This window comes from Hyaena hyaena, unplaced genomic scaffold (assembly GCF_003009895.1).
Source record: "Hyaena hyaena isolate Hyena2069 unplaced genomic scaffold, ASM300989v1 scaffold_485, whole genome shotgun sequence".
Classification (NCBI taxonomy): Eukaryota; Metazoa; Chordata; class Mammalia; order Carnivora; family Hyaenidae; genus Hyaena; species Hyaena hyaena.
In genome coordinates, this window is record NW_024081115.1 from 292,185 (window position 1) to 312,044 (window position 19,860).

At 36.9% G+C, this 19,860-nt stretch overlaps 1 protein-coding gene across 1 annotated transcript in view; it reads left to right on the forward strand.

The window, feature by feature from the left end:
* The window catches only part of RYR2 (ryanodine receptor 2), a 468,566-nt gene that overhangs the window by 284,179 nt on the left and 164,527 nt on the right, over positions 1–19,860 (forward strand). The window contains exons 47-54 of the mRNA XM_039254352.1: positions 3,687–3,856; positions 5,290–5,510; positions 6,813–6,903; positions 8,056–8,196; positions 10,017–10,180; positions 12,390–12,468; positions 14,007–14,096; positions 14,912–15,049. Coding sequence (XP_039110283.1) covers positions 3,687–3,856; positions 5,290–5,510; positions 6,813–6,903; positions 8,056–8,196; positions 10,017–10,180; positions 12,390–12,468; positions 14,007–14,096; positions 14,912–15,049 — 1,094 coding nt within the window. The remainder of the gene's footprint in view (positions 1–3,686; positions 3,857–5,289; positions 5,511–6,812; positions 6,904–8,055; positions 8,197–10,016; positions 10,181–12,389; positions 12,469–14,006; positions 14,097–14,911; positions 15,050–19,860) is intronic.

Below are 19,860 nucleotides of genomic sequence, written 5' to 3' on the forward strand. Positions count from 1 at the left end.
CCAGATTATTCTTAGATTTCCTTTCTCTAGTTTCAGTTTTGTTCAGTTTTCAATATTTCATTGGCTATTCCTACATATATCATTTTCGTATAAACTTCTAATTTTAGAAGAAAGTGCAATTAGAACATACATGTTATAATAATTTTCTTGCATCAGTTATGCTCTAGAGAAGATTAGCTGTTAGCACCCGAAGTCTGGAACGAAGGGACCGCTGTGTGAACGTGGCTTGTGCTCCTAGCCAGCCTTCCAGCCTTCTAACAATGAGAAGGTAGTTTCCTATGTTCTTGGGTTATAAACCCAAATCTTCCAGCCACAGGATTTGAATATTCACTGTGATTTTTGAAAAGGCTGGAACTGAAAAACTGTCCCATGGTTTTTTGCCTTCCCCACTTGAGGCAACTTCTTTTTCTTGTGTATATACAGACTGTTCTTACCAGCCTTCTTTCCACTCTCTTTCTAACTCATTTTCATTTACTTAAGTACAATGTCCTTTCTTTTTCCTACATTTTGAGCCTTAAAATTGGCACTGGCAGGAAAAAGTGAGAATAATACCAGTGTTACACAGATGAGGAAAGAGAGAAGTGCTACATTTTTAGGTCAGATCGGTAATTATGAAGAACCAAGACCATGGCCTATAAAAATACCCAGATATCTCATTCAGAATTCCCACAAAGTCTCTATATATCATTTTGGTCCAGTTATCTGCCTTTAGCCTTCAAGATTTTTCAAGTCAGTTTCTTTCCTATTCTACTTAGTTGTGCTGTAGTAATGTTATTTTGTGGTGTTTTTCTTTATAAATGTGCACAATATTGTCTACCTTGGGGTTTAAAGGATTTTTTTTTGTGAACTCTCACAATCATGATGAAAGTTAATTTTTAAAACCCAATTCACTGGTTATTATTAAATCTACATTTCTCTTTTGCCACTTTCCTTTAGTGGAAAATACAGACAGAAAACTGTATGTGTTTATTTTGCAGTGGTATGCATTTAAGTCAGCTTTAAAACTTAAACTGGTACTTTTTTGTATGTTTTAGTGAGAAGTCAGTTGCCTATTTAAGCTCACTCATTATCAATAATAATTGTTACTGTGTATTATATCTTAAGGATGTGAAGTTTGCCTTTAACTATTAGTTCTTCCTCCCTTAGAGATAGCTGAGGCCTTTCTCAAAAAAAATTTTTTTATCATACTTCTGTTAGAAGTATGGCTTCTATAGTGTGGCTCAGAATAATAATAAAAGAGGGGAGAGGTTCAGAAAACTTGAGAGACAAACATGCAGTCTCAAAAGTTGATGTTCATGGTTTACGAGATAGAGCCCCACATTGGGCTCTGCACTGACAGCACGGAGCCTACTTGGGATTCTCTCTCTCCCCCTCTCTCTGCCCCTCCCTGGCTCTTGCATGTTCTTGCTCTCTCCCTTTCCCTCTCTCTCTCTCTCAAAATAAATAAATAAATGTTAAAAAGTCGATGTTCAGTTCCTAGAAGCCTTGGCGCCAGCAGATTTGCACAGACTCTGAGGCAGTCATTATAGTTGGAGGCAGAGGAATATTGCAGGTACCCCGGGGTAAGGCCAGTGTCCCTGGCCCTCCTCCTTCTAGTTTAAAAGCCAAAAGTTTGACAGCAGGCAGTCTTTCAGCTTTATTGTCTCCACTGTGTTTGAGGAGATGGTAAGAATAAAACAGCAACTGTACCAAACCGATGAGCCTTGAGTCCCAGGTATACATAGCTGTAACATTCCTTAAGGTGAATAAGTGTTTAAAACACAAATCTTATTTTAGGATCAGTGGGTTTCTTACCATTTCCTTAGTCATGACTGTATATTAAAGTCATAGAATTTTATAAATTTGTATTCCCTATCAGGCAATTATTTAGGAGAATTAAACTGGACTGGAATTTCATACAGATTTCTAATTAAAAAGTGTAGCATACTGATTTAACATTAAGGATTAAATCAGCTTTGGTTGGATTTGAAAGCCAATATTCCTTGGTTTAAATCTAACTTTGCCAATTACTAGGTGTACAACCCTGCGGAAGTTATTTAACTTCCTTAAAGGTCAGTGGTTATCTGTTAAATGTAGCTAAGAATGCCAGCCTCACAGTGTGCTTGTGAAAATTGTATCAGATAGTGCCGGTAACATTCTTGGCATAGCGCCTAACAGCACAAACAAGCTGTTATTCCCATTATTTTAATGATTGGAAGGAAAGCCGTAGGTGTATCGGGTATTATTATCATTTAATGAGGAATGGAAGCTATTTGGTATTAGCCTTTAATATAATGTCCCAGAAAATATTGTTGTTTGTTTATTTTCATGATTCAGATATGAAATCCATTCGTTAATTATGAATGAAAACAAGTAGTGACTTTATTTTTTAGGATGATTATGATCATATAACCTCTTCCCTGGGTTCTTCTTTCTTCAACATTGTATCAATATTACAGATTCTGTGATATTCTTTTAGATTCTCGTAGTGTATTATCAGTAGCAGTATGTTATTTGGCATAATTACCACATGGCCAAACAGTTAACAGATCTGTCCTCCCGTTTTTTAAATTGGCGCATAACCCCCTAATTCCACGTCTCAAATGTTATACATGAGTTTAGCTTCAGTCCTTCCATTTTGACCCAGAGTTTACCTTCTGGGCCTGCACTGAGGGCTACTGACCATCCTCAGGTGCAAGGAAAGAAAACAAAAAACAAAAATCAAATAAGAAGACAAGAGTTAAAGTCCCTTGTTAATGGTTGTTTATGATGCAGTTTGCATATTTTGTCCTTGAGATAATGGCTGTTCCCTTGAAACTCCCCTACAACCCTAAACCACACCTTCAAAATAACAAATTTTTGTCTACATACCCGGATAAGGGCTGCTTTCGTTATCACTTTGTAGCCTTTTTACAGTAACTGCTCAATTCTGCTTCTGCATTGCTCACTTGCTCATTATAAAAAGCCCTAAGCCTTGGACTCAGGGCTGCACATTTAGAGTTCTATGTTAACTCTGTGTGGTCCCGGCCGGTAATAAAGATTCCCTTAATTCAACTTCAGTGGTCTCGGTTGGTCTCTGTGTTTCTCGGCACAACACAGTGGTTCCCAGTGCACGGATTTATGAAATCCTGATGAGACTCCCTATACAGGTTTCAAATATTGACTATTAATAGAGAAAATAGTATGACTCTTAAATATGTTTTAAGTGTTGTTAAATGCTATAATGATTCATGAAACATACTTCATTTGACAGTCATACTGATTCATAGAGTTGCATCATTTTGTCCAAGCCATGCATATGTAAATGAACTGTGATGATCATATAGGGATGTATGAGTGTTACTAGTGTTTAAAAGAGGCTCTCATTTTTGAAAACAGTGAAAACTTTGCAGTTTAACTTGTTATTGTATTTACTGCTAGTTTTACAATGTAGATTTGATATGCATTTTTGTTTCCTTCACATTATCTAGCAGAATGCTGTGTATTGAATCAAACAGGCAGTTAACAAATGGATGCCCAAATCACATTTTGAATGAACTTGAATTTAAATTGCACTGTTGTAGTCTTAGGCCAGTTCTAACAGCACTTGCTTGTGGGTAGAAGGACAAAAAAACCATTCAACTGATAATTTTACTTGAATGTGAGAAGGCTAGAGAGAAGCCTTTTGTAATCTGTCCATTAACAACAAGTCCCCTTCTGTCTTTTAGATGGGAATGTGGTGGAGCCTGACATGTCTGCGGGGTTTTGCCCAGATCACAAGGCAGCCATGGTTTTGTTCCTTGACAGGGTCTATGGAATTGAGGTTCAAGAGTTCCTCCTCCATCTTCTCGAGGTTGGCTTTCTGCCAGATCTCCGGGCTGCTGCTTCTTTAGATACGGTAATGATTTTAATGATTATCATTCTCAACTTTTGACACTTCATTCACTGGCTTATTCTCTGTAAATATATTCATTCATTTATTTATTGTCTCCAAATGTGTATTGAGTACCTATTATGTTTTTGGGCAGGCAGTGGGTAAACATAAAATAGACGATATCCTAAGGAATTCATTGAATAGAGGAGAACCCTTAACAACCTGAGGAGTAAGATAAGGATTCTGATCAGGTACCACAGAAGAGAATAAGTTCATATAACCCTAGTTTGGGAGGTCACAGTGGCTTCTGTTAACCTCCAAATTGGCCGAAACAGTTACGCTTCTCGATGAAAGTTATTACAGTATTAAGAATGTTTAATGGACATTGTTGAGTTGTGCCAGTTACAAAATCATCCTGGTGTCTTTAAAGCACAGATAAGGTTGTAATATTTCCTGTGCCTCTGTGGCCCTCATTGAGAATCTGCCATGACTGGTATAAATATTCTCCTGTTCAAAGCATTGTAGAATAAGCTGAATGAAGCTCTTAATGCCATTTCAGTAGTTATAATACCTCCTTTTATTTTCAGTGGGTCCTTTTGATTCAAGAGAAAATCAGATCTTGAGTTGATAATAGCTTTTTCATGAAAGTCATGAGAGGAGACTCTTAAAAATACACTGAATTTTTTTTTCTTCGTTGGGTGTGCTCATATGAAATTCTGAACCTAAACAGGATAGTTGATAACCTAAGAAAACAGTGAACCTTTGGCTATTGATTCTGATGGACATGAGCAAAAATATAACCATTATTAAATAGAACTCTGGAAGAATTTTTGAACATGAGATTTGTTATGGGAATAAGCTTCTTTCTCTTTTTAGTCCCCTAGTAAAGTACTCACATTCTTTGATATCATTGGTGTCTTCTTCACCTCACATTCATCCTACCGTTGATATTTAATTAATCATTGGGGAGTTAGAGATCACTATAGACATCACTTCATTTTTATCTATTTATGAGCAATCAAAAGTTGATTGTTGTTAGCAGTAAAAAAAAAAATCATATGAACCACATTTAAAGATATAATTGAGGAATACCTCCATTTTTCATATACCATAAAACCTTGAATTGCGAGTAACTTGTTCTGTGAGTTCCACAAGTCGAACAAACACTTCTAATGAATTTTAACTTGATAAATGAGTGATGTCTTGTGATACGAGTCGTAGATGATGCCAAATGTCACATGATCCCAACTGAGCCAGTAGTTCTTGAAATTTGCTTTGACCTTTGAGTGCTTTGGATTACAAGCATGTTTCCAGAATGAATTATGCTTGCAAACCCAGGTTTTGCTGTATTTTTCATTTTCTAGATCATGGAATTACATGTCAACATGTTTATCCCCCTATGAGAATTGTCTCTTGCCAGACAGAAATGACTTTCTACTCTCACGATTTCTTTTTAGGCTGCTTTGAGTGCCACAGACATGGCCCTGGCCCTCAATCGGTACCTTTGCACAGCCGTGTTGCCTTTGCTAACAAGATGTGCCCCTCTCTTTGCGGGCACAGAACACCACGCTTCTCTCATTGACTCATTACTGCACACTGTGTACAGACTTTCTAAGGGCTGCTCACTTACCAAAGCTCAGCGGGATTCCATAGAAGTTTGTTTACTCTCTATTTGTGGGTAAGTGGGAAGCAAACTCCATATCCAGTTTCTTCTTTAAGGAAGAACGTTTACTATATGGCCCTTGACAAATGGTTATGAATTCTGGAAACAATCTGTGTACGAAAAAATTAATTCATTTAGGTAGTCTCCTGAGTTTGAGGTCTGAGTCTTATCAAAGTACCCTTGCTCCTGGTCAAGTTCAGGAGCGTCCTTCCAAGCCTCTCCAGGGTATCTGGATACAGTGCTGGATCAAGTTTACTATTCTGGGTGTTGGTGGGTAGGGTGGTTGTGCAAGGAGTCTCTGGCCACCTTAGTGTAAGATTAATAGATTCTCCCCCTTTGATTATGTGTGATGATTTTAACTCTTTTTCCAGAAGAGAAAAGAAAAGGAGACTCCTTTAATATATATAAAAAATGATACAGTATGTATTAGAACATTACTTATGCGTGGCAATCATGAAGGCTGACTTATTTCCTCCAGCCTAGAAAACCACTTCCTGTAAGTGGAAGTGTTCACATATCTTACTGTGAAAGCCAGAACATACCTCCTCCTGTTGGAGTTCTAATGGCTCATGTGACAATTTCTCAAGCCCCTCGCTGGGGTGGTGGCTCCTCACTGATTGCAAGAAGAGGTGAAAGCGTGTGACCTGGCAGTCCACTGGTGAAGAAAGGTTTTCACTCACAGTAAAGTGTATGTTCAGCTTAGAAGCCGGATGGGACTGAAGGAGGTGAAAAATTAGGAGGTTCTGTCTGTAGCTCCCCTGACCCTCAAGTTCTGTAAAAATGAAATCAAAATAACTATCTCATAGAGTGTATCTAAATATTAAACAAGGTGAAGTATTCAGATGACCTGACATAGTAGCTGTTCACTGTATGTTGATTTCCGTTCCCTTCCACCTCTGGCAAAATTTCTGTCTCAGCCTTTTTTTTTTTTTCTTCCTCCTGTTGGGATACTTTTTGCTCCTAATTCAGTCACTGAAGCCCCTTCCTACCGCAGTAGACTGAGGAAAGAAGTATTTATTGAAATTACTGGAGGAAGGGTCTCAGGAAACAGAAGACTCTGCCACTGTGAGTGGTTGGGAAGTGAAAGAGGGGAGAAGAGGGGCAAATCTAAGGAATGGTCTTCAGATCTAAGGGGTGGAGATGAGTTGGAATATAACCTTTTACACAATTGTGCACTCTGTGGTTGATCTTTGGATTGGGGGCACCTAATTAACCACCATCTGAAGAGAGATTCTTGGCATATATAGTCTAGTCTAATGAACTACTTACTTAGTTTAGACATACTTACCTTCATTAAAATGAACTTTGTTCCACCAGCCAATTGAGACCTTCTATGATGCAGCACTTGCTCCGAAGATTAGTATTTGATGTCCCATTATTAAATGAACATGCAAAGATGCCTCTTAAGGTAAGGATAAGAAATGTTTGTAGTTAGTTGATTACTGGGTTCTCTGACTTTTCTCCTCTTACAATATGTACAGCTCGTAGAAATGCCATGCTTGATTTTTTGATGCTGGAAATTTTTAGTTTTTTAAGAAAGAGAGAGCACATGCAAAAGAGGGGCACAGGTAGATAGAATCATAAGGAGGCTCCACACTCAGCATGAAGCCCAATACAGGGCTCAATCCCATGACCCTGGGATCATGACTTGAGCCAAAATCGAGTTGGCCTCTCAACCAACTGAGCAACCCAGGTGCCCTGACATGTAGTTTGTTTTAATAGCAATAATCCTTATCAATCTATTTCCTTCCTTAGTTATAGAAAAGAGTCAAAAAAAACTTAGTTGACTCATAAAGATCATTTCATTAATTCAGCAAGTAGTTGTGAATATTTGTTAGTTTATAGATCAAAAATGAACTATCCAAAGAGCTACCAAATAATTAGAAGATTTTGTCCTTGTCTTTAAATTTACGGTTTAGTCTTAAACAAAAAATATATGCATAGATGAAAACCTAAGAAGCAGCATGATACATAACTCGGCAAGATAATACATTACATCCATAACCACCAAAGAAATATAGATAAAGAGATTACTGAAATGGAGTAGTTTGGGAAGTTCAAGCTTTGACGCAAAGGCTGAAGTGTGGTGATTAAGGATTAGAAAAAGGAAACAAAAATATTGAGACGTAGAGTTCCTTTAGAATGTACATGTCAGTTGCTGTATCATAGAGATATTTACTTGTGCCTCTGGGTTACCTTGAGGTCAGTTCTGTCACTAAGTGTGGAAATGGATACCAGCGGATGGTGATTCATGGATACCAGGGGATGGTGATTCATGAGTAAACGATACCAACTGATACAGGACTCAAGAATACATTAATAAAGACGGCAGCTCAAGATGGACTTGTTTGTCATATTGGGCATTTCATCCTCATACTGTGATTAGTGTTAAAGTTTAAAGAGGCATAGTATAGTATTCTCCAGAAGAATTCATATGAGACTGAGCAGTTTTGTTTTAGTTGACCGTATTATGTGGCCTTTGAATGTCAAATGAGAGGAAATGGGAAAAATACAAATGGTACCTTAAGCTCATCACTTTTGTTATTGTTTCCTCACATAGTTGCTGACAAATCATTATGAAAGATGCTGGAAATATTACTGCCTGCCTGGAGGGTGGGGAAACTTCGGAGCTGCCTCAGAAGAAGAACTTCATTTATCAAGAAAGTTATTTTGGGGCATTTTTGACGCCCTGTCTCAAAAGGTGATTCAATATTTTGTGGGCTTTGTGTGATAAAATAATTTAAAAGTCATAAATATTTCTAGTGGAGTATTATCTTTACTTATTAAGATTGCATAGTTTTTTTTTTCCTTTTTCTAACATAGAGCAAATTTTGAGAATGTAATTGATGCTGAATTTTCATAATTATTATGGTAGCATGGTCCTCATGACCATAACAGCTTCAGTTTCATATGGCTAAGCATTTCAGGAAATTATGAACATGGTTAAGTTTTGATGCATTTAAAAAATGTTTATGTATTTTTGAGAGAGAGAGATAGAAAGAGCAAGCAGGGGAGGGGCAGAGAGGGAGGATACAAAGTTGGCTCTGCACTGAGAGCCAGGAGCCTGGTGTGAACTCAGACTCATGAACCATGAGATCATGACCTGAGCCGAAATCAAGAATTGGCCACTTAACTGACTGAACCACCTAGGCACCCCAAGTTTTGGCACATTTAGACTTACCTGAACTCAAACCCTCCCTAGTCACCCTGATTTTAATACAATGACAAAATCTTATCGCATATAAGAGTATGCAGTCTCCAGTGGCCTTCCTGGCTTTTCCCACTTTGCCACTACGGGGATTTAAGTCACTCCACTCAGTGTTGCTTCCTATATGTGACATTACCTAATAGTTGCATATTTATAATGAATAGTTCATATATTTTCAGAAGGATGGAAGGGGATACTATTTCAGAGAAAATCAGAACAGCATGCTTTGCTAAACTTATTAAGCAAAATCAGCTTGAATTCCCAGGTAGACATTATTATACAACTGGAGCAGGATATCCGGAAGTTTGCCACATAATAGAATTAAGTTCATCTGTAATTACAGTTGGAGGCTACATCTTGATGCATTTTGTTACCGAATTGCATTTGGTAAACCTAGAGTCCTTTTAAAATAGTATGTTGAAGACATTTTTAGAAGAATTTACAACATTCTTTTAAAATCAAACACTTGAAATGGGATAATTTTTAAATAAATATTTTTTATTTTTTAAAATGTCTATAAATACTGGGGTGCAGTCAGTTGAGCATCCAACTTCAGCTCAGGTTGTGATCTTGCATTTTGTGAGTTCGAGCTCCACATCAGGCTCTCTGCTGTCAGCACAGAGCCCACTTTAGATCCTTTATCCCCTTGTCTCTCTGCCCCTCCCCTGCTCATGCTCTCTCTCTCAAAAAAAAAATAATAATAAATTTTTAAAAATTTAAAAATTGATAAATATAAATTTAATTATGTGATTAATATATAAATATCTCTTCCCAGAAATTTTGACTGTGCATATTCCATATAGAATTTCTTTCTCAGTTTAGAATTTTATTTTTCATAGCTTTGTAATGTGATACAGATCAGTTAAAATTTCTTACTGTCTGGAATGTTCCTTTATTTTTCAAGGATAGCCTTTACAATATGGTATAGCAGTATTGTACAGTCATGCTATTCATTGACTGAATTCATGTTTATGTTGTAAAGACATGTTATACATTCAGAATATTCACGTTTATTTCATTTCAAATATTGGAGAAAAGCTCTTAGAGAAGCAGAGTTTTTATTCTTCTTAGGGAGCAACTGCAGTTGCTCTGACTCTGCAACAACTCTGACTTCAGCCTCTCTCATGTTTGATAGGATTTCAGGCTGTGTGCTGCTTTTGCTTAGAGACAGAATCTTCCAGGGAGTTAAGTTAGCCCGGGGTCATTCCCATCTTTTCTGACATCATGCCCTCCACAGCAATCATTCTGACAACTCTTGCCCAACAGTAACCCAGGTTTTTGGTGTTTTGTTTTGGTCCTCCATTTCTTCCCAGAAATACGAACAAGAACTTTTCAAACTGGCACTGCCTTGCCTGAGTGCCGTTGCGGGAGCTTTGCCTCCAGACTACATGGAGTCAAATTATGTCAGTATGATGGAAAAACAGTCATCAATGGATTCTGAAGGGAACTTTAACCCACAACCTGTTGATACCTCAAAGTATGGACTCTTTCTATTGCAGCAGATTTTTATTGTAAATGATGTGTGAAGTCTGAAATTGAATAAGGTACTAATGTGAACTTTCTCTAATCCATGCCCCCTTTGAATTGGTATCCTTTTGATAGGGGTCCCTTTACTTGACAGAATGAACAGTAGTAATAATGATGATCATACAAGTGTCAGAAGTAGATAAGATGTACCTTTGAGGCTACCTCACATAACCTGGATTCTCTGTATGTAACCACATGATAATATCTATGGTAACGAGAATCAAGAAAGATATCTGCCATTTTTTTAGTTGAAAATTTACCCTAAATGTTTATTGATAATTGCAGCCAACCTCTGTATCGCATCTTTGACTGGGGGTGATCCTGGCACTCAGGGTAGATCTATTCCCGTGAGCTGCGGGGAGGCACTCCAGCATCACTCGATATCAGCAAGGTCTAAGGGGTAGCACTTGGTGTTGAGCATCATAAAGCACAGAATGAGATTCAAGGGAATATCAAATGAGAATATTTGTGGAAAATTTCGCATGCTGTTAGAACACGACGTGAGCGCCTTAACCACAGATCAAACGTTACATAACATAAAACCGCCTACACGTACTTAGTTGCGTAAATTGTTGTTACCAGTGGGATGTCTCAGTACTTCAGGTGTTTGGAGTCTCAGCATTTTTGTTGTTACTGTCTTTGAGTAGGACCATGGTTTCCCATTTGCGAGGAAAGCTGACTCTTCAACACATTATCTTATCGATTCCATGGTGACTCTGCAGGATTACACTGTTAGCAAGGCAGTCACTCAGTAGTTACCATCCACGGCATCTGAATTTGCTTGGGAGTTCAACTTTCAGGCTTCTGAGCGGCCCCCCAGCTGGTTTAGCTTCCATAACAGACCAAAATTTCAACCCGAGTGGTATGCCATTAGTTTGATAATGCCTTAAATTTGCATGTTTGGTATTTGATGACAGTCCTGTGAGAAAAGACTCTTCCCCCCCAGTATTTGGCTTATGTGATTGATCCTTTGTTTCTCTTCCAATGTAAGTAAACCAAAATATCACATATTCAGTTCCTACTTGGGTAAGTTTGTGGTTTGCTAACATGTGATATAATCCAGGATTTTAAAATAACATCAGAACATGTCGTGGTCTTGGTGTTGATTAATTAAATCTCATTGATTAACAGCTGTTGGGCATGCATATTCATTTACCGAGGTTTACCCCTTTGAGGACTTCCTACCAGATTAGGTTTACTTACTGATATCAATCATTGCTACATTTTTGTGATTTTTATATATTGTTTCTTAACTATGTCTGTGTCATGTAGTTCAATTACTGACTGATAACATTGTTGCAAAAAACAGTAAACCATCTCATTATGCTAGGTTTTATTTAGAAGTCAATTATCAATGGTAATTGTGTTGATAAGTTATATGCATGAGTGAATGGAATTATATGTATATTTAATTTTCCGTTCATTGATCTATTTGATATTCCCAAGTCTCATATTTAGACTTGGTCATCAGTTGCATGCACTTAACATCTGTTCAAGAGATCAACTATTAATTAAATATGAAAGGAATCAAGAATAAATGTCATCAAGATCGCAGAGCACGAGTAGTTACTTTTCGCCATAGTCCATATTAGTAACAGAATGTTGTATGTAGACCATAAAATTTTAAATCATTAACACATCACTAGTTGTATGACATTCATTTAAAATTTCAGTACATTGAAAAAGTGTCACGAGTCAGATTTCAGATCTTTTACCCACTTAGAGTTTTTGCAGAAGAGACTTAAGTCAAAAAGGGAGAATAGCTTCAAGGAATGAATATGGAAGGGAAATTGGTCTTTAAGCTCATTAAATCTAACCATATCTTGATTCAGATTTAAAAAAAGTTTTTTGGTATGATCAATTGTCCTCATCTTTGAATATATTTTAATTATCTTTATATTATATAAAATTTTAATATATACAACTTCTATGAAGAGATAATAAAGTATGAATTAATATTAGATGAGCAGATAGAACATCACCAACTTGACTTATATATTATTCCTGCACTATGGAAAAGTAATTCCGTGTTAAAATAATTTTTTAACAGTTATGCATCAAGTGGGATTTAAGCAATCATAAGCTGTGAGTAAATTACTGGTATGATTTCTTGTAAATCCTGTAAAAATCAAGCCTTTTTTTCTTTATTTTTCTCATAGCATTACAATCCCTGAGAAGTTGGAATACTTCATTAACAAATATGCTGAGCATTCTCATGACAAATGGTCAATGGACAAGGTAAAAGCCAGAGTATCACTTTCTCATTCAGTACTGAGTGGTCACCACCCAAATGTTTCTGATCATGACAGTTTTCTACCTTAAAGTGAGAGCTGTTTGTAGATTAAGAAAGAACATTTAATTATGATTTGCAAATACATTAGTTAGTTCTGCCATTAACACATGTAATCCAATATGAATGAGAATATCTGTTCATCAAAAGCACAATTTTAGGAATAAAAATTCTATTAATGAAATAAATACAGTTTCTAAACACATACTGTTTGTGAGAGTAAAAAATAATCATTATCAGGGGCTTTAGGAAGAAAAGGTGACGGTGGGTCAGAAATCTTTTAAAGAAACTTTGGCTTCAAGTGTAATTTTATATTAGAGAAAATCTTGAAGTTATAAATTAGAATTTAGTGATTGTTTACACCTTCCAATCTTCTGTAGTAGGTCTTACTACTAAGAACACCTGCAGGTCGCTAAAAATATACATGGCAAGTTGACATATTTTAGTTGGATTGTCAAAAAATGCAAGCTAATGAATCAAGTGACACATGTCCTACATACTATGAAATTCTCTAAAAGGAACCTTATGGCTGTGTAGTCACATTATGTTGAGCCTAGTTAAACTTGAGAGATGTGAAATAAATTTGTCAGAGAGACTGAGCTGAGCTGATGCAGGAATCTAAAATAAGCATGTAATGTTGGCGAAGTGAAAATCAAACATCAAAGGTTCTGAGGTGTTCGTGTTTATAGAGCAGTTTCTTATCATCCTGCTAGACTTTATATTAATTTTCAGTTCGCCACTCGGCCCCTTTCTCCTAAGAAACCCTCTTCTTGTTTTGATGAATGTGTGGTTCTTTGTTCACTAATTTGTTTACTAGGTGAGTCAGTACGAGTTAAGTGTCTGTTTTATATAAAGACTCTGTTAGGTATCAAGCTGGTGGGGATGAAGAGGAAATTTAAAAGGAGGCCGTCCTGAGCTAGTCCAGTCTAGTTACTCAGATTGGATGGGCAGATACAAAATGAGATAGGGAAACAGTAATACGTAGGGACCTGCAAGGGCAAAATAATGTGGAACAAGCGTGTTGAAAGTTAATTGAGGACTGGAGTGGACCAAACAGGTAGCATTATTCAGGGAAGCTTCTCAGTAAAGCAACATACTCTAGTTTTTTTGTTTGAATGATCATTTCACATACACATCTCAGTTGGAGGTTCCAAGATGTGGCAGAATCAGTATCATGGGGGCTGTCCACCCCTGTAGTTTGCTCGGGGGTGAAGGGGTGGGGAGTGCTTATTGACATAACCACAGACCTGGGTCTATTCAGGGTGTGTTCAGTCTTTGCATAGAAAGATTTGTTCTTGGTAATTACTCAAAATAATGTTGTTTAGGATGGAAATCTTAATATTGGCTTATGCTGGGTAAAAGTCAAACCTTAATCTGTATCTTGATTTATTTGTAGATTTATTTTACCAATACACACTTAAACACATACATACCTACACTCTCAAAAATAAATCAATGTAAAATAATTTTGATGATTTTTTTTAAGTTGGCAAATGGATGGATTTATGGAGAAATATATTCAGACTCATCTAAAGTTCAACCATTAATGAAGCCATATAAACTATTATCTGAAAAGGTGAGGTGTCTTCCTTTCTTTTCTTTTTTTGTTATATACTTTTATTTTGAAATTTTTTCTTTATTATGTGATTTATTAAAATGTTTTCTTTATTTACATATGCTTTTTTAAAAACCTTTATTTTAAGGTTGCAATTTTTAATTTTAATCTTTTGTCTTTTTTCTCTATTCCTATTTCTATCAGCATATGATTGGTTATTCTTTACTTAATATTGTTCTGTTCCTTTTTGATTTTTATTCCTCCCTAATATTTTTAAGGTCTTTAGAAAATATTCTTACATGCTAAGGAATTTTCTGATGAGGTATAAAGAAGTAATATTTGCAATGATTATTACTTATAATTTTTCATGTATTTTACTTCTTTGGGAGGAAATCAATATCTTTCAAATGAAGTGAAAAGGACTTTTTTAGCATGTTGCTTAATGGAGGAGGAGTTATTCTTGTCTGTATATTCAGATGGTAGAAGAGCCTCCACTCGTGTATTATGTAATCAGGCACTGTTTCTTTTTTTAGTTTCTATCTAAAGTATCAGAAGCTGGGAAACTAAAGAAAATTTACTCCCAACAAAATAATAAGCTGAAATCCCTCTTTGTAGCATTAGCCGAATTAGATCTCAGCTCACCCTGTGGTTTTCAGAATTTTTACTCTCCTCTTTCATTTCTAAATAAATAGTGCCAATCTTTTTTTTTTTTAAGTGAAGATAGTCTATTTCAGATTTTTTATTTGGATTCCATCCACCNGCCCCTCACCCCCCCCCCCCCCCCCCCCCCCCCCCCCCCCCCCCCCGTTTTTTTTCCTCTTCTCTTTTGTCTCTAGGAAAAAGAAATTTATCGCTGGCCAATCAAGGAATCTTTGAAAACCATGCTGGCGTGGGGTTGGCGGGTTGAGCGAACACGGGAAGGAGACAGCATGGCCCTTTACAACCGTTCTCGTCGTATTTCGCAGACAAGCCAGGTAAGAAACACGCCGGTGAATCCACGGCTTATGTTGTTTTACATTCATTTTAATATTTAATTAGTCGGTTTTCCAAAACAAATAATTGGAAAATTCTGAAGACTCACATAACATTTAGAAGAGGAAAATCCATGTTTCTTTTTCTTTAAGTGAAGTTAAGTCTTGGTTAAAACTAGAGTTTATCAGGTGATACTTCCCCTGGTTAGTCTATAAAGGAGTGCCCAATGGTGAGCTCTTGACATTTTACTAATGAAGCCTTACGTACAGTGAGGTTGTCTACAGAGCTTTCTTCTCCTTTCCAGAAGGAACTGGAGATTGGTTCTTAGGCAGCAGTGAGATGGTCAGACAGTGATCCCGATCTAGAACCAACACAAATGATCCACACAAGTGAGCTTGATGACCTTTCCACTTTTCAGAGGGAATATATGCAACCAGACAGGCAGAGCAAGAATTCAGAGAGGGGCGCCTGGGTGGCTCAGTTGGTGAAGTGTCCTACTTTAGCTCTGGTCGTGATCTCATGGTTCATGAGTTCAAGCCCCATATCAGGCTCTGCGCTGACAGTGTGGAACCTCATACGGATTCTCTGTCTCCCTCTCTCTCTCACCCTCCCCCACTCACACCCTATCTCTCAAAAATAAATAAATAGACATTTAAAAAAAAGAATTCAGAGAGTATCTTGCTAGTGAGTCATGTCAAGGAAATCCGATCAGCTCAGGAAGGTACTTGCTGTGGGGCTTCAGTGCTCAAGATGAGGCACAGCCTCAGCCTGAAGGACCTGGAATTCAAGGTGGGGAGCAAGTGCAGACTGTTACCTGTGGCCCTTTCATCTCTCCTGGGAGCCAAACCTGTCATTTCCCCTTTCCAGACTGCTAGGGACACTGTGTTCAGTTCACACAAAACGTGTATTACTGCCATTTTGTAAAGAATATAAGGGCATTCATAACATGTGTTTCCCATGTGTCATGTTTGAAATAGATTAAGTTCTGATTTGGACATGTTTTACATTAAATTCTCTTAAGTATCACGTGGATGGAAGCTGTTAAAGTATATTTTACCTTTTTATCATGTACGCACAGATTTCTAACTAGGTTACATTTTGTTTTAACCTGTTTCAACACATACTGAACACAAACTCTCTACTAGATGATAGGAACGTGAAGACCATAAGGCCCGAAGACTCACAATGTGGTGTCAGAGACAGGCAGGTTAGATGACCTCAGCACAGTATAGGTAGGAGTAGACTAGTGGTGCGTACCGGGTGCTGCAGAGGGGGAATGATCCCTTTTTCCCTCTAAATGGATAGGAAATGCAAAACAATTTTACTCTCTAATGGAGGTGATTTAAGCTTTTTCCAGAACAAGAAGGTAGATTCTCCCACTGGCTGTAATAGCATTCCCTGACTTAAAATCTTATTCATATTTATTTCCTCTCTTCCTTACTCCTTGCTTGTCCCTTAATATTGTTCTCAGTGCACTTTAAGCGCTCAATAGATTCTATCTATTGAGATTCTATCAACTGAGACTCATAGAACCATCTCATAGGTCTTACTGGCTTTAGAGGGACGTTATACATGTGTGACATATGATGTACATTGTTAAATCTCCTATGTGATTTCAGTATGCCAGAGGCACAGTACATAGATGAAGAATGAAATATCTGGAGGTAGACCAAGACTTTCTGGAAATGTACCAGCAGGCATGTTACTTGATCTGTTTGCCTGAGTAAATGTTAACTTCCCCCTTTTTTTAAATTTTTAGTAAATATTAACCCTTATTGTTACTATTATTATTTAAATATTTTTAATACCAGAGAGCATTTCATGGTAGATAGGAGTGTGTTTGTTTTTGTAGTGCTTTGACTTATTAGTAGTAAAGAAAATATATTTCTATCAGTATCAGAAATGGAGAGCAAATTCCAGCCGATGCCACAAATATATTTATAATCCTTATCATTACTTTCATTCAAAGATTCTTGAAGCAGAAAGGAACATTACTTGAAATATTAAAATATATTATTCCTTAATTATTAGTCTTGTAGTTTTTATCTCCTTTTTCAGGTATCATCTTGCCAAGCTTTTTAATGTCTTCTCTTTTCTCTCCATTACTGATTCCCCATGTGCTTATAAAGATATTTTCTATTAGGTAATACATAGGCTCTTTTGAGTAAATTAAGGAATGCTTTTTATAGCATCAGTTTATAGTAAGGAATGTAAATGTGTGTATTGAGAGAGATCATCTGTTGACATGATTTGGGAGCTGAATTATCTCAGCTCCCTTTCACACAGGGCTCTCCTCTCCCTCTGCAAAGCAGAAGTGGCCTGGATTTAACTCAGTGAGGTCTGGCACAGCCTGACCACATTGAAATCCTGGCCTTACCACTGAGTAGCTATGTGAGCTCGGCAAATGGGCTAACCTCTCTGTGATACAGTTTTCTCATCTTTAAGATGAAGCAAATAAGAACATCTATTTTAAAAGATTATTCTGAGGACTCGTGAATCACTTAAAAGAGTAACTGGCCTGTATTTCAATAAATATTATACCTAACTATTACCAGTATTATTTTTTATGTGGATCAATGACATTTTTAATGTCTTTTGTTTGTTTTGAACACCACAGGAAGACCTGATTCTTGATTTTAGGAAATTTACTACTCCATTAGGGTTTTGTAATTTGCCTATGCAAGATACCGTAAGGGCTTGGGCATGGACAATAACAACTTAATAGGATATAGAATATACAGAAGTGCAGCTAGGAAAAAGTGAGGAGATAAAGAAAAAGTTTAGAGAGGGGACCTAACTAGGCTTCTCGGGAAAGAGAGCATGGAAGGAGGAGATTTCTGACAATCTCAGGCACATTCCACAAGTTCTCAGCAATTACTTATTTGCTCCCAAATTACAATTTCCTATTTATCTGTTTCTCATTATTGAAAATATAGGATATAAACTATTTAAACAAATGGAAAATAATTTTATAACCTGGGATGAAGAGTGAGATGGGAATAAAACTTTCGGAAAGTGGTGCCCACCTAGAACTAAAATGCAGGCTAGGACAAAGCAAATTCATTGCGTTCCTTCACCAAATTATTTATTGAGCACCTATTGTGTTCTAGTCATCATTCTTAGCTTTTCAAGTAGATCAAATAGACTCAGCTTTGTGCTTTCATGGAGAGTACATTCTTGTAGTGAAAGTAAGCAATAGATATAAGGAAATTATGTACTGTGTAAAAATATGATTCATATTACAGAAAAAAAGAAAACAGCATGGAAAGGCAAACTGGGAGTGCAGAGGGAGGTGGTTAGGTAACATTTGTGGATGAGTTGCAATTTTATACAGTGTTGTCAGAGTGGATTTCACTGAGAAGATGGATAGATATTTGAAAAAGGTGAGAGAATTACACGGATTTGGGGGAAGAATGTTCTAGGCAATGCACCAGCATTAAGCTGGGAGTAAGGCCTGATATGTGTCAGAGATATGAAAGTAATATGTGTATATATTGGTGCTGAGTGAGTTGGAATTGGGTAGCCAGGAGAAGGGTGGGGGGTGTCTCAGAAACCAAATCACATAGAAATGTGGCTGGGAGCCATTTTGAGAAATTAGTTAAGTTCTTTGGACTCTGACAGAATTACTTTCAAAACTTGATGCTGTCATTTACTACTTGCCTAATATACTCTGTGACTTCTAAAATAATTATTTTTAATTTTTTCTCCTTTTAAAATGGTGAAAAGTGACATCTACCTTTTAGAGTTGTTCTAAAGAACAAGAGACATAATCTGCATGCTTTACACATAACCATGCACATAGTGGTTGTTATTGTTGCTAAAAAGACTGGAGTTAATTACATTAATGTTTGAACTTCTAGTTCAGAAATGGTGCCTGTTTCAGTTAACTTGAAATTATATAAGCCTTGGACAGTCTTCTGATTTCTGTGTATGTGAAGGAGAGAAACGAGTAATGAAAAATATAAATAGAATCTGTCCCTGACCAAACAGATATCAACTTCACATTTTTTAATCCAGCCTCAATACCATAATCTAAAGCTAAAATGATAAATAATTATATAAGAAGTGTAGTCAAAGAGGATATTAAATACTGAGAATTTTATTTCAGGAACAAATAAAGTTACTGGTACCAGCTCTAGTTTTATTCATTTACTCAATTTACAGAGAGTCTAATATTGTTTGTTTTTTAATCAGTTTTAAGACATACGTTTGCATCATGTCTGTGAGATTGGGAATCACTTTATCATTATAGAGTTGATGAAGTCTGGCTTGTGCCACAGCCTCTGGGAACACTAAGACCAGTAAGGCTCAGCCCATGCCTGCACATTTTTCCTGTACAGCGGAAGAGTTTAGAGAATAACAAAATAAATATTTTGAAAATATAGTTCTGGCAAAAGAGTGGAGAATGAGTTAGAGAAGGAGGAGATGGAAGGCAGAAAGACAAATTACTTGGAAGGATACTATAGACCTCCCACAAAACAAAACAGAAATATTAAATATCTGAATTAGAACAAAGAGAGTGGGGATGGAGGGAAGTGGATATATCCCAGAGAGATTTTTAAAGTAGAAAAGACAGAATTGTGTGACTGCCTTATATATGATTGCAGAGGAAGAGTAATCAGGGTGGTCACCATGGATCTGGGCTGGACTGCCAGGTGGATGGTTATATTAGGAAAGGTAGGGAACACAGAGATGGCTACTTGCTCAGACAGAGATGGCAAGTAAAGAGCAATGAATTTGATTATAGCTATTGTGTTAGGCAGAATTATGTTCCCAAAGATGTCCCCCAGTGGCTGGAATCTGTGGAAATGTG